Source organism: Spermophilus citellus (genome assembly GCF_964194105.1).
Source record: "Spermophilus citellus genome assembly, chromosome: 10".
Lineage (NCBI taxonomy): Eukaryota > Metazoa > Chordata > Mammalia > Rodentia > Sciuridae > Spermophilus > Spermophilus citellus.
This window is the reverse complement of record NC_138197.1, coordinates 115,534,923-115,548,674: the sequence shown is the minus strand read 5'-3', so window position 1 is coordinate 115,548,674 and position 13,752 is coordinate 115,534,923. Positions and strand designations below refer to the sequence as shown.

The 13,752-nt window shown below is 36.6% G+C and overlaps 1 protein-coding gene across 20 annotated transcripts in view; it reads left to right on the top strand.

Annotated features, from left to right (window-relative positions):
- ANKS1B (ankyrin repeat and sterile alpha motif domain containing 1B) overlaps window positions 1–13,752 on the top strand; it is a gene marked incomplete at its 5' end in the record, with an annotated part of 1,127,620 nt that overhangs the window by 847,291 nt on the left and 266,577 nt on the right. For all 20 annotated transcript variants that reach the window (XM_081311098.1, XM_081311097.1, XM_081311094.1 and 17 more), the window contains one exon: window positions 9,694–9,846. In XM_081311098.1, coding sequence (XP_081167224.1) covers window positions 9,694–9,846 — 153 coding nt within the window. The remainder of the gene's footprint in view (window positions 1–9,693; window positions 9,847–13,752) is intronic.

Below are 13,752 nucleotides of genomic sequence, written 5' to 3'. Positions count from 1 at the left end.
TGTTTCCCTCAGAATGAAAGCCAGATCTTACCAGGCCTTCAAGGCCTGATTTAATCTGGCCACCAGTTGCCCCTTTGACCTGCTCCCCTTTGCTCTGTGCCTGCATGCACTGCACCATCCCCACTGGTAACCTTGTTATTCTTGGATCACACACTGGCCTCCCTCCTTCCTGAAGGCCTTTGCTCTATCTGTTCTCTTTACTTGGAATCCTCCCCCCTCCTAGTTGCCAACACAGCCAATGTGCCATCTTCAAATCTTTAATCAAATCTTACTTTCTTAATGAAACTCCCCCTGCACCCTATTTAGTCCCTCACCTCCCTCCACCACACCACTCTCCAACATTCTGATCACTCTGCGGTACTTTCTTTATTTCCAATATTTCTATCACCTAACATAATATACATGCAAAATATACACTTTATTTCTTTATTATTATTATTATTATTATTATTATTAGTTGTTATCTGACTCCCCCACTTAGAACATTAGCTCCACAAGAACTGGTTATCTTTTCAAGTTTTGGTCACTGGTATGTCCCACATAGTGCCTAGAATATAGTAGGCACACTGTTAGTATTTGTTGAATGAGTGGATGGGTGAATGGATGGATGGATGGTTCCATTTTTAACTCTATAAGTGAATGTGCATATAGTAATTTTTGACCACCATGTGAATGGTATCCTTTGTAGTATTCTACTCAGGCAGAACATAAGTTATTCATTTGTATACTTCTAATTGGTTTTGTGGTACATATATCTGTTTGAAGTACTTCAGTGGATGATGTTATTATGCACATGCCTGGAGGCTGTAAGCAAGGACATGGCTTTTAAATATCAAATAAATAGAACTGACATTCAAAGCATTCATTATCTTTTGAAGACTCAAGTATGGGAAAATTAGTTGAAACTAAAATCATGCAGAAGACTCTCCTGATTGATAGTAGCATTTAAAGTTTCTGTTTTAAGAGGAAAGCGGTGTGCTATATTAACCACCAAATAGCTTACCCGAATGTCAGAAAACATGTACTGCAGATAAAAAAGAGACCCTGTGCCTTTTTCTAAATATAATTCACATCACTGGTAGAGCTTGAAAATGTGAATGACGGGGAGCATTGTTCAGCACCTTATTCTAGTTGCAATAAATCCTCAGTTCATCTTTAATCTGAGCCCTTGCTTCATAAAAGAGCTTTGCAACAAGGAAATAAATCAAAACAAATAGTGATGTTTAACAAAGAGCTTGAGGGTCAGCATTATCTCAACAAGGATTTTAGAAATAAGAAGATGATAGAAAAAATTCCATTTATTGAATTTTTAAAAATATACTTTTTACCAAAAGCTTTAGGGAAGAGTACAATAAAATCATTCAGTAAAATCTTCCAACCCCAGAACCACATTTATGCATGTCCCATATATGGCTTTATAGGTCTTTTAGTACACAGTACACACCAATCTTGCATGACAGACAGCTGTTCTCAAGTGATGCTACAGATAGAGTTACTCTTCATGTGCAGAGATGAAACTGAAAAAATTAGTGCCTGACTAATAGACCACTCACACTGTTTACAAAGCAATAAATTGTTTTTGTAATTGTTGCTATTGTTATTTTCCCAACCATGGTTTGTAGCTATCTATGTTGGCTACTTTACTGTTTTAATTTGTTATTATCCTGTACTTCTGACCAAAGGGGATGCCCCTTGTCCCTAATGGCTAGAGGCTAGACTTGTCTGTCTAATGCCTCTCTGATGATTCTGTCCTGCTGAAAAGTTATTAGCTCCTGAATCATGAAAACACTTCTTATCTATGCTTCTTCGTTGTCCATTGTTCTACTCCCAGTTTACTCCATGATCTGACATCAAAATTAGAGGGACCTTGGGCCTTTCCTGGACTAGATTTTAATTTTTTTCTCTTATTCATGAAATAGAAAACATGGGTCATTAAGAGACAGTGTCCAGTCCAAAGTGTTTTACTTTCCCTTCTTTCTCCAAAACTGTAACGCCAAGTAATATCCAGATAACCTCTTCATTGTTCCTTCTCTGTGTCTAAAGCTGGGCATCTTCAATTGTCTGAACAGTTCAGGGACCCCAAATCACTGATGCTTGGCTTTTGGTGTGGAAAACAGTTAGAGGGGTTATTATTTTCTATAGTTGAGTCCAAAGCAACATTCAACACAATTCTCTTACCTCTGAGAGTTAAGGTGCCTCTCTATTCTTTTGCAGAAATTGTATCCAAAACAGAGTCTAATCTAAACAGAAAGGCTTCAAGCCAGTGTTTTATTTGTACACAGACCCCTTCCTTGCCACAGCCACACAACACAGAGACCTTAGACCTTGCTTCCCCACAGCAGTCACAGCATATTCGTATTTCCCACAGAAGGAACATCATTTCATGGAGTACCAAGTTCTCAGACTCCATAAACAGAATTTCCCCAAACATCACCTAAAACTCTTCTCAAGTGAGATGACCTAAATGAAGTCACTTGACAGCCTTTAAAGCCCCATGTAACTTTTAGATGATGTTCTTATCATTAATAGTGCTATACATCTTGTAGACATGTCCCTTCCAGCAAAGTCTGCACTGACGTAGCACTTGGATATTGATAGGTGGACTTTTTTCTGGGGTCCCAGAGTCAGTGGATCAGCTTTTTTCTTTCATGTTCAGTCAGTCTTTTAAGAGCCACTGATGAAACAGCACAGTGATGTCTAAGCCCAGTTCTCCCAGCCTGTAGGAGATCTGATCCTCTCACCACTTGATAGACCTGCATTTGGACTTGGCAGCACACTGTCTGCTAGCACCACTTGTCCTGGTTTATTTTCAGGGCTGCTGTTAGCTTGATTCTTGGGTAGCAGCAGGACAGAGAAGAAGAGGGTAGAATAAGGAGCTGGAATAAGGGAGGTACACAATGATATCAGCTGTGTGTATTACAAAAGCTTTACCAGGCAGGAAGTCTGAGATCTCAAAGCATATCCAGGTGGGAAAAGAGAAGCCACGGGTATATTAAGAGCTGAGGCTGGCACATCAGTGATATTGGCACAGGTGAGCTGATAGGTTTATATGTTTGTATCTGGAAAGTGGCGTGCCACATGCAGACAGCCCTGGACCCCATAGGGACCAGCACCAGTGGTCGCAAAGGTACTTCACCCACAAACAGCTCTCACCAAGTGTAAGCCTCAGGACTTCCAGATGTTTACTGTGTTTAACACAAAGATTACTAATCCTAAAGTTAGCCCCAGCTATCCCCCCCGGCTCTGTCATTTTCAAGAAAGGCAAGTGAAAGCCCCCAAGAAAAAGACAAACACTCTCCATCAATCTTCAGGCCATTCCTGGACCCATTCCTGAGTCCTCACTTTTGCCCCTTTTAATGCCTTTTCCTTTGTGATTTCTAAAACTATCCTTTCTCTCCTTTTCTTCTCTTACAAACTTCCCAAAAGGATAGCTTAGCCTGAAGTTTCTATTTGCTCAGCCAGGTGCAGCCAGACTTCTGTGTTTTACTCAGTCACATCCCCTCTGACCTATTTGCCAGATCCCCAAACACTTCTTCTCCCTCATCTTCTTAAACTTTTCTGCACCATTCCTCACTACTGACCAACCCTCCTTGAAACTCAATTTCTTCCCCCTACTTCTCTTCTAGTCTTAACTTTTTTGATTTTTGTTTGTTTGTTTGTTTATTGTCTCCTGAGTATACTTATCTTTTCCTACTTTCTTGAAAGTTTTGGTTCATTCTTAGGCCAATCTCTTCTCATACTCTGATCACTCTGCAGTCTCGTCTACACATGATTTATGATAAAACATAATTATTGAGTGCTTCTGTCTTTCTCTGTGCCAAGTACTATGCTAAATTCTACTTGCATAATTTCACTAAATTCATATGATAACTCTCTCAGTTGTTGATATTCTTTTTGTCTCACATATTACTAATCAAAAAATGATGCGTGGCAAGGAGGAGTAGTTTCCTCAAGGTCATGCAACTATAATTGGGGCAGCCAAGATTCCCACCTGTGCTGCTGACAGTGCCCAAGGTCATATGATTCTCCAGACTTCTTAAAATTTAAGATGTTATTCCAAGCATCTTCAATTTATTTTCTTCCTTGGCTGAAAACAACACCATGTACTCAGATATCTAAGCTAGAAACTTGGGGTTTTTTCAAATCCCCCCTTTTTATACCTTGCATAATTGTCAGAAGGGGTGATAATATGATTGACAGAAATATGTCAACAAACACAGTTAAAGGAAATGAAGCAACACATGTGAACATTTATGGCTACACAAAACAAGAGAAAACACAATGTACTGTCAATGAAGTTACAGACTCCCTATGAATATTCTGTATGACAATTATTTTCAGTTACGTTTATATTGAAGGGAAGCTATGCAGATGAAACAAGAAGCTTCACAGTATAGTGATTTAAAGAATAGAACAGTCCTTTATCTCATATCACACTTCTGAAAAAAAGCAGTCCAGGTTTACAAGTTGGTTCTGCTCTATGCAATTCTGGAAGGATGCAGGGCCTTTGATCTGTTCCTCCATCATCCTCTAAAGCACTGCTACTCCAAGAATGATCCATGGACTGACAACATTATTATCATCAGGGAACTTGTTTTAAAATGCAGAATTTCAGATATTCCTTTCTACCTGTTGAATTAGAATCATATGTTAACAAGATTCCCCATGTGATCCTCATGAAAGCTGTGAGAAGCATTTCACAAACTTGAGGATATTGTTATGCTTGTAGTCAAAGCTTAACTGCAGGCATTAATGTTCTAGCTCATGGGAAGACACCCCCCCCCAAAAAAAAAAAAAAAAAAAGCTAATCTAGGGCAAAGAAACTTCCAGTTTGGAGCTGACCTAGAAGTTAAATTTACATGCCAAGCTTTCATTTCATAGTCACAAACATATTCTCATAACAGCAACAAGCAAAAAAGCTAATGCACCTTGTCATTAGTTGGGCAGACATAAGCCCAATTATAAGCCCCATTATGTAAAAGAAGAGACAGTTTTTGGTAAGCCATGGTAATATCAGTCTTAATTGTGTAAAACTTTCAGACATAAAAAAATATCTCCCTAATACTTTATTGGCTTTTTGGAGTTTCTTATTATCTTGGTCAAACTACCATTCCAATGTCATAGTTTTTGCTTAACAACTGTTGCATTGAAAGCTACTTTTTTTGTTTAATCCAAAATCTATTTTACTGTATATTATGTCTCTCATTTTACTTCCCTTATCTCTTTTCCTGGCCTTCCTCTTGCTATAACTCCCATCTTCTGGCTCCATCATTTCACAGAGTATTGTTTTTGTCTTCACAGACAAAGCTGATTTTAAGCAGATAGAATGATAGATTATATATACATATATACATAAACAGACATATATTATATACATATATGACAGACCATGCCAGAATATTCCAATAAAACTAAGAAATTGAGGGGGAAAAACCTGTAGTTATCTCTAGTCTTATAAATATCTTCTAGATCAGTGGTTTTTAAACCACAGAAATCTTTCTTCCTCTTCTTGCCTGTGTAAAACATTTAAGATAGGAGCTACTTGGTTGAAGTGGAGCAAGCAGCTCAGAGCCTAGGTGTTCTCTCTCTCTCTCTCTCTCTCTCTCTCTCTCTCTCTCTCTCTCTCTCTCTCTCTCTCTCTCTCTCTCCAGGATGCACTAAGACCCCTGGAGAACACTCAGTGTCCATTCGGGCAGAACAAAGAAACAGGCAAGTTGTTCAGTAAAATATATCAATATATCTGAAACTTTCCCAAGCCTAAAGCTTCATTATTGTCTCCAATTTCTGTCCCAGCTTAAGTTTCCCTAGACTTTGGAATTCAGCAAGCTAAATCAGTCACATAGCCAATAGAATCAAACTGCTGGGCTAGGGAAAAAGTTCACTACATTTTGTAATACAATGTACCACCTGGAATTGGCTCCTGATATATGGAGGTTTTAAATAGTTACAAATGTTATTATGGACCATAAAATAACCTTAATTTTGATGACATGGAGAACAAAATATGTTTCCCCCTAAATGGATACCAAGCCACAGAAGTGAATATGTCATTTTCTTTCCATATGTTCATTAAATAACAGATACTTAGCAAATGCCTGTCAGGTGTGAGATGCTCTCTTGGACACTTTAGGGACTAAAAAATGGGTATCACCTTGTTTTGTCATCAAAGGATAGACAGTCCAATGAAGAAAATACTACTCTCTAAGTAGTATTGAAATCAAACTCAAATATGCTATAATAGAATCATATGTAAATTTCTACAGACATCTAGCAGAATACTTGATTAATTTTTACTTGATAATAAGGGTAACGTTACAGAAAGCTTCACAGAGGAGGCAATGTTTAAGCAAGACCTCCTAAGGATGAATTTTGATGGGAGAAGAGGTGGAAACAGTGTTTCTGGAAGAGGAAATGGCATGAGCAAAATACGGACATGCACTAGAAAAATGTATCTTGGTTCTCAAGAGGAGAAGTCAGTTCTTGAAAATACCTCCAGAAATTAGGGCAAAAGCATTACAAACATGGAAAATTATATTAGCAAAGATATGGTTGTGCTTTGTGTGGTGCATGTTCAGAGAATGGCTAGAAATTTAATGTTTAGAAATACCCATGTGTCTATTCACATTTATTAGGGTACTTACAGCAGAGTTGTGACAGATCCCAGTTGGCCTTGAATGCTAGAATAAGACACTTGGACTCTCCTTAAGAAGGAGCCACTACAGTTTTTTTGCAGACTTACGTGCCTTTTAGGAAAATTAATGTAGTAGCAAGATAGAAGCTGAGCAAAGATGGGAGGCCAAGTGGAAGGTTATTGCATTAGCTTTTGCAAGTGCTAACAAGAACCTAAACAGGGTAGTGATGGTAAGAACTGAAATAAAGGAACAGATGGGAGAATTGCTTTGGAAGAAATTATTGTGCAGCACACTTACCATTCTGCATATCATTAAATATGTGTCAAGTTAATTTTGCAACTTCATTTGGCTCTAATAGTTTCCTCTCTTCAGGTATGCAGAGCCTTCATAATTTATTGGTCATCTGTTCACATATTTTTAATTGAGACTTATAATTTCCATGAGGGAGACTATGACTGTTTTGTTCCCTACTATTTCCACAACATTCATCAGAACAGGCACTGATTAAATATTCATTGAATGAGTGGATGGGTGAATACTGCCCTGCATACATCCGCATGCCCACTCCCAGGGCCTCTTCACATTTGCACTCTACCCTGCTCCTTCTCTCATCCTCCAGCAGGCATTTCCCTCCCTCTCACTCTTTGAAGTTGGTCTTGCCTTTATGAGTAACCAGATTACTGCACAGTCTGTGTCCAGTAAGACATAGATGCAGGGGTGTTTGTTTGTTTGTTTGTTTGTTTGTTTGTTTGTTTGTTTTTGCAATCACTGCCTTTGACCAAGCTCATTTGACTTTCTTTTTGCTGTTTCTTTATATGATCTCAGTCATATCCAATGACTTTCTTGTCACGTAAAATATTGGAAAACGCAGTGCTAATCTATTTTAAACCTCTAGTTTTATTTCCTTTGCTCTCCACTCCCAAGTTTAGCCTTCTCTCAAGGGACCGGCTTCTTTTTCCTGATTCTAAATTCCCTAGTGGAACAAGAAGGATGGGTTGGGGAAAAGGAAAACTTTTTTATACTTAATTAGGTTCACTTTGAAATTGTCTAATGTGTTTTGTTCCCTACTATTTCCACAACATTCATCAGAGCAGGCACTGATTAAATTTATTCATTGAATGAGTGGATGGGTGAATTCTGCCCTGCACACATCCACATGCCCACTCCCAGCTAACACTGACCATCCATATCTTTTTAACAGGCAACCACTGATCTCTTGGGGGAAAGCCCATGGGGATCCCATTTTACAGTTTTCTGGAAGGAACAACTGACTCTTCCTAAGGGGTTCCCAAGACTCTCTAAGCTTGTCCCCAATATCCAGTACTGGTGGTCAGCTTCTTGGGTGGGCTAATAGCAAAACTTTCCTGCCAGGCTCTCAGTTCAACTCCACTGTTCCTTTCTATCTTTCTTCTTTTCCTACTTCCACTTATTTCCTTATGTCAATTTTAAGAGTCAGAGCAGTTCCTGGTGCTTGGGTGACTATTTAAGTTAGTAGAGCTAGTTTATCACTTCTTAACAAGTCCTGGAGAATGTACATGGCCCCAGTGTTTCTAATTAACATGAAGGTACTTAATGTATTTGAACTCTCATTTTGAGTCCTGGACTCCAATTGTATACACATGCATAACTTTCAGTTTTTGTGAATGTCACTAAACTTCATTTTTCAAACCCTGAGTTGCCATTTACATTTGCAGATACTGTGTAGTGAATATAGAGTGAGCCTCACACAAATATTTAATGAATAGCTGAAATAGGTCTGGTGTTCCAATGTAAAAGTGAAATACAAAAGTCTATGAAGTTTGAATTCTAGGGCAAATAATGAATTGCACTGTAACTTTAAAATAGAGAGCGTTTAAACCTTGAAATGGAAATTAGATTGGGGAATGGAACAACAGAAAAGAGGAAAGGAGAAAAAGTAACTAGAAAATGAAAAAGTAAGAAGAATCTCAAAAATGAGAATTCTGCATAGTGACAGAAAGCTCACCATGCTTAAGATTGAAATCTGAATTGCTGACATCAGACTAATCTTTTCTATGCTCACAAATCAGAATCACATAGATTTCCATTAATACTTATCTCCTTAAATTTGGAGGAAGAGAAAAGTCTATGACGTATTTTGCCCATTTTCACTGTTCCCACCAGGTATTTCACTGAAGGCTGACATCAGGTTAATAAGCTGGCAGCTATCCTTAAAAATCCAAGACCAACAGAATGGCATGCAAAGAGTTTTAACAGTGAGTCACTTCAAAAACCAGGAACCACAAATTCAACTAAAATTTCAAATAAAGGCTAAAGGACTAGAATAATCCATACAAAATTTTAAACCCAGAAGTTCCTTTTGCTTAAGTTATTTTCATATTCCAATTTAAACTCAGAAACATTATGTTGCTGTCACACTTCTTTGTTCTCCTAAAGTATTAAAAAAAAATCCGTATATAGCTGACAAAAAATAGGAGCCTGTCTGCCAGCAAGTTCTCTATTCATGTCTAACATACTGTAGAGTCAACGCAGAACACATGGTCTTAAAACACTCAAAAGCCTCTTTTTAACTGGCTTACCACAGCAGTATGTTTCTGCAGCATGTTTGCACTACCTACAATACATGTCTTGCATAAGCATGAATTCCTTTTGAATGTCTCAAGTCATGCAGTATTTTCACATGCTTTGATGTTGTGCATATGAAAATTATCATCTATATTTTGGAAATGCAGTTCCATGTGCCTTCAGCCTTGAATACCGCTCAACTGACACCATTTTTAATTTCAGCCAACAAAATGACAATAATTTCTATAACAGAAGTTTGACATATTTCATTCTCTCAAATACAGAGTTAATTTAGCCGCTAAATTGGAAATTTCTGGGTGTAGTTTTGAAAACTAATTCAGCGTGAAAATTACTAATGATTTAGAATTGTGCATGAAGAATTTTCATTTTCCTTATTTCCTTATCCAGAAACATCTGATACTTCACAGATAAATTTGCAAGTGGCAAGATGTGTTCTGTTGTTGAAACATAAGGCAAACAGTTTAAATCAGTCCTAATGTGATTTTCTTAATTACAGATGAGACCCATTGGTCATGATGGTTACCACCCCACCTCTGTAGCCGAGTGGCTGGATTCCATTGAACTGGGTGACTACACCAAAGCCTTTCTAATTAATGGCTACACATCGATGGACCTTTTGAAAAAAATCTGGGAAGTTGAACTTATTAACGTAAGTTGGTCTTTTACTGACCCCTTAGTCTTTCAAACCTTGATAAATAAGATATTATTGCAGGCAGGCAATTATTTTTCTTTCTTTATAATGGTTTGAACCCAACAAGGATTTACAGGTAGGCCATATGTTTTGAATTTTTGATGTAGGGAAGGAACTAAGACATAAAAAGAGGACTCTCAGGGTGTTTTGCATTATCTGACAAGACCTTCCAAGCATTTGAGGTTTTCCACTTTAGGAAATTTTGACAGTTTAAGATATGAATATGATAGCAAATGGTCTCCCATTCTGATCTTTGCTCATATTCACTGTTAAAGGTTTAAATTCTCATATTTTCTATGTTATATTTCCTTATCTTTATTCCTTAATTTCACATACAGATCTCATGCTTGAAGAAGACTGCTTTTGCTCTTACTACTTAGGCTGCTGTAATATAAACTTTTTATTTTCTAGAGTTGGTGTTCAATCAAATGTTGACTCTGTTTTATTCATACATTTGACATAGATTTCCTATAAAAACGGGCCAACAATATATGTCACCATATATTCCAGCCCAAAGAGATAATAAATGTGCATAAATGATTTTGATACCCTTCTTGTTTCATTTTTAATTCTATTCTTTCCTAGAGAATAAATGAAAGAACAATATGAAAATATAAACAATCATTTGTCTGAATTATATTTGGCATTATAAATGTTTCTTTTTTCCCAAAGTGACTGAGAGAAATCACTTAATTATTTAGAGATTTTTAAAGTTTCATAATGATTGGGTAAAAAGGTGTCTGTAAACTGAGAGATAAGATAAAGAATATCTGCTGGTTGCAAAGTGCTCTGTTCTACTCTTTATGCCACTTTCTCTCTAAAAGTACAGTTTTTTACAAATTACATGTCATTAATTAAGCTATCATTTAAGATAGATATTATTGTTAACTAATAATTCTTTGCTTTTAAGTCTGTCTTAAAAATATCTTTTCTAGAATACCCTATAGAAATTGTTCTTGAATTTTAAAATCATATTAAGTTGACAAACTCTTGGTTTCAAATTTAACATAAGCAACTCTTTCTTTACCTTTTGCTGCTTTTCCCTTCATAAAAGCTATCTTTATCAAAAGAAAACTCACAGTCTGACTAAAGCCTCTGATTAATTTCATTCTTAGTCTGTGTAGCAATGGAAATGAATCTACATGCTTTGGTTTTTGTCAAGCTAAGCTTTTTGGTTGTGTCAAGCTAAGATTTAAATTATCTACTAAGAACTTGTCACTGATATCATAGCTACTAGTCATTTATTAAAGGGGGTATCTTCCATAGATCACAACAGGTTTCCAAGTTGAGTGGTAACCCAAATATCCCTATAATATCCTCTGAATAAAACTTCTCTCCACTGAAGAGCAAATATTCATGAGAGGTAGCTTGTGAGTCATGTATTAGCAGTTAATCCCCACTGAGAAGAATGGCTTCCAGTAGGACTCTAGAATAACATGTTTTTTATTGAAGCAAGGATCATTTACAACATGAGGCTATATATCTCTCAAAAATTCAAATACTTGGTCTAGTGTTGAAGATGGGGACTTGTATGCTCACTTCCCCCAAGGCTAAAGTTACCAGTGGCCGAGAGATCTCTGCACACAGGACTTATGCAGTGACTGCAGGACAGTGATGCTACAAAGACCCTAGGTTTACTGCCAGGACTTGGGGGCTGATCCCAAACACCTTGAATGCAGAGAGAATTTGAGAGAAGGCAAATTTCAAGGGTTTTCCTTTCAACTAAATTTGTTGCACTACAATCTGACTTGGATCTAGGACGAAGTGCCTGCTGTAATTGATGTATCAGAATTTGAAAGCATAGTTACTGTGTTTAGACCTTGAAGCCACACCCTTCTGACTTGAAGTACACTACTGTGTCTACTACCAACCAAGAACATTTTCCTTAGACTAAATGGATTGAATTTAAATTCCTTGTGACATCCATATGGGCAGGTTTACACTCTTAATGGGGAGACTTTGCAAGTTATTTAACTCAGTAGATAAACTTATTGTGGACAAAAACTTATCTGAACCTTTAGACATAGAAATTAGAAAACCAAATTTTTATACCCACTAGAGTTGGGATGCTTTGGGGTTGTTGGGATTCTCTTGTTTTAAATGAGAGAGGTGATGTGTCTCCTTCTTGACTTAAAAAGTTTTTGACTGACCTCAAATTTAGTCCTCAAATTCATCAGTTTATCCCAACTCATGAGGGAAGGCAAATTCAAGACTTTAATTGATCACAACTAATGAGGAAATGCACCCAAATATGATATAATCTCTTATATATTATTTGGACATAACATCCAATACTAAGTACCCATCATTTATTGATTTGTAGGCTAAAGGGAAGGTATAGTCATCTTGATTTTGATTGAAGCCTTTTAGGGAAGTTCACATCTTGAATCAATGCAGACAGTGGCTAGTTTTAAGGAAGCCAAATTTCTCCAAGAATTATCCTTTGTAAAGTTAAATAGAGAAGTTCAAGTGTAGGCTGTCTCTGATACAGAGATCAGCTGGTGGAGGGAAGAGAACAGAGATTGAGGAGACAGACTGCTGGTTTGATTATAAATAACTTCAGCATCATTATACAGTATTGCATCTAGTGTGGCAAGGTATTATGGTTATTATTAGAAAAATTAAATATGCTATCATCAGTATAATGAATTTAAAGTGTTTCAAAGAGGTAATAAAAACTATACAAAGTTGTTCTTGAAAAGCATAAATATATATTTGAAACTATAATATTTCAAAAAACTCCCCCAAATATTTCATGGGAGATATTATTGCCTTTGAAAACCAAGGTTATCTGAATAAACTAATAAGGGTTTTAGGTGCAAAGCTACACAAAGTATGGGATGAGAAAGAAAAGTGGAAAAATCTTACCATTAGCACTGTTAACCTAGAGAAATTAAACACAGAGAAAGTCTTAAGACATGAAGCATTGCCAATTTTACAGGTCTAGGTTTACCTCAAATTGAAGCATAAAATATAGGTCAGTAATTGTTCCCTTTATTCCTAATCTGTGCTTCATATTCCAAAGATGATGTTTTATCAATAGTTCTGTTTTTCTCTTGTGACTGCCACTATCATTAATAACATCATGCTCTCAATTTTATAATGATATTTTAGTGTTAAAATATGAATACATGGGAGAAATTGTCAGGAAAATTGTTCCCTGTGCAGATGCCAGCTGGTTCAACCTCCAGTTTGAATTATTGTCTCTCCAACGGCTTGTTAAGAGAACTAATGACTAGTTAAGAGTGCACAAGTACATTCATTTTTTTTTCCAACTCAGAAGTTACTCAGGGCTGGCATATGGTATTGTTAAGATCTCACAACAGTTCCAACTGCTATTGAAAACCACAACAGCCCTACATGGGAAAAAATTTAGAAAGAAGATTGACATATTTCCTCCATGAAATGTGTATGGATTAATTATGAAATTAAAAATAACTAATGACCATGCAAATAACCTGTTATCCATTTTCTAGACAAAAATGTATTGATATTATGAGAAACAATGTTAATTTCTCTTACTACTGTGTATCAGCTAAGGGGGCTTGGAAAAGACTAAATAAATTTGAACACTGTCCAATTTATTAACTTGTGAATCTCAGTGCAGAACATATGATTAATTTGTTCCTAGGGGCTTTATCACTGTTTACCAAGGAAATCATCCTAGCCCAGGCTTATTATATCCTACAATATTGAAAATGATGAAAGTACCTGTTGAATTGACAAAATTGAATTCAGGTGTCAGTGCATTCTTAAATCCCTGCTCATAAGTATAGAATAGCTTTAAAAAGTTAATGACAGTGATTGTTTCTTTAAAAAAAAAAACCCTTTGAATACAAACAAATAAAATAGCTAAATACATGT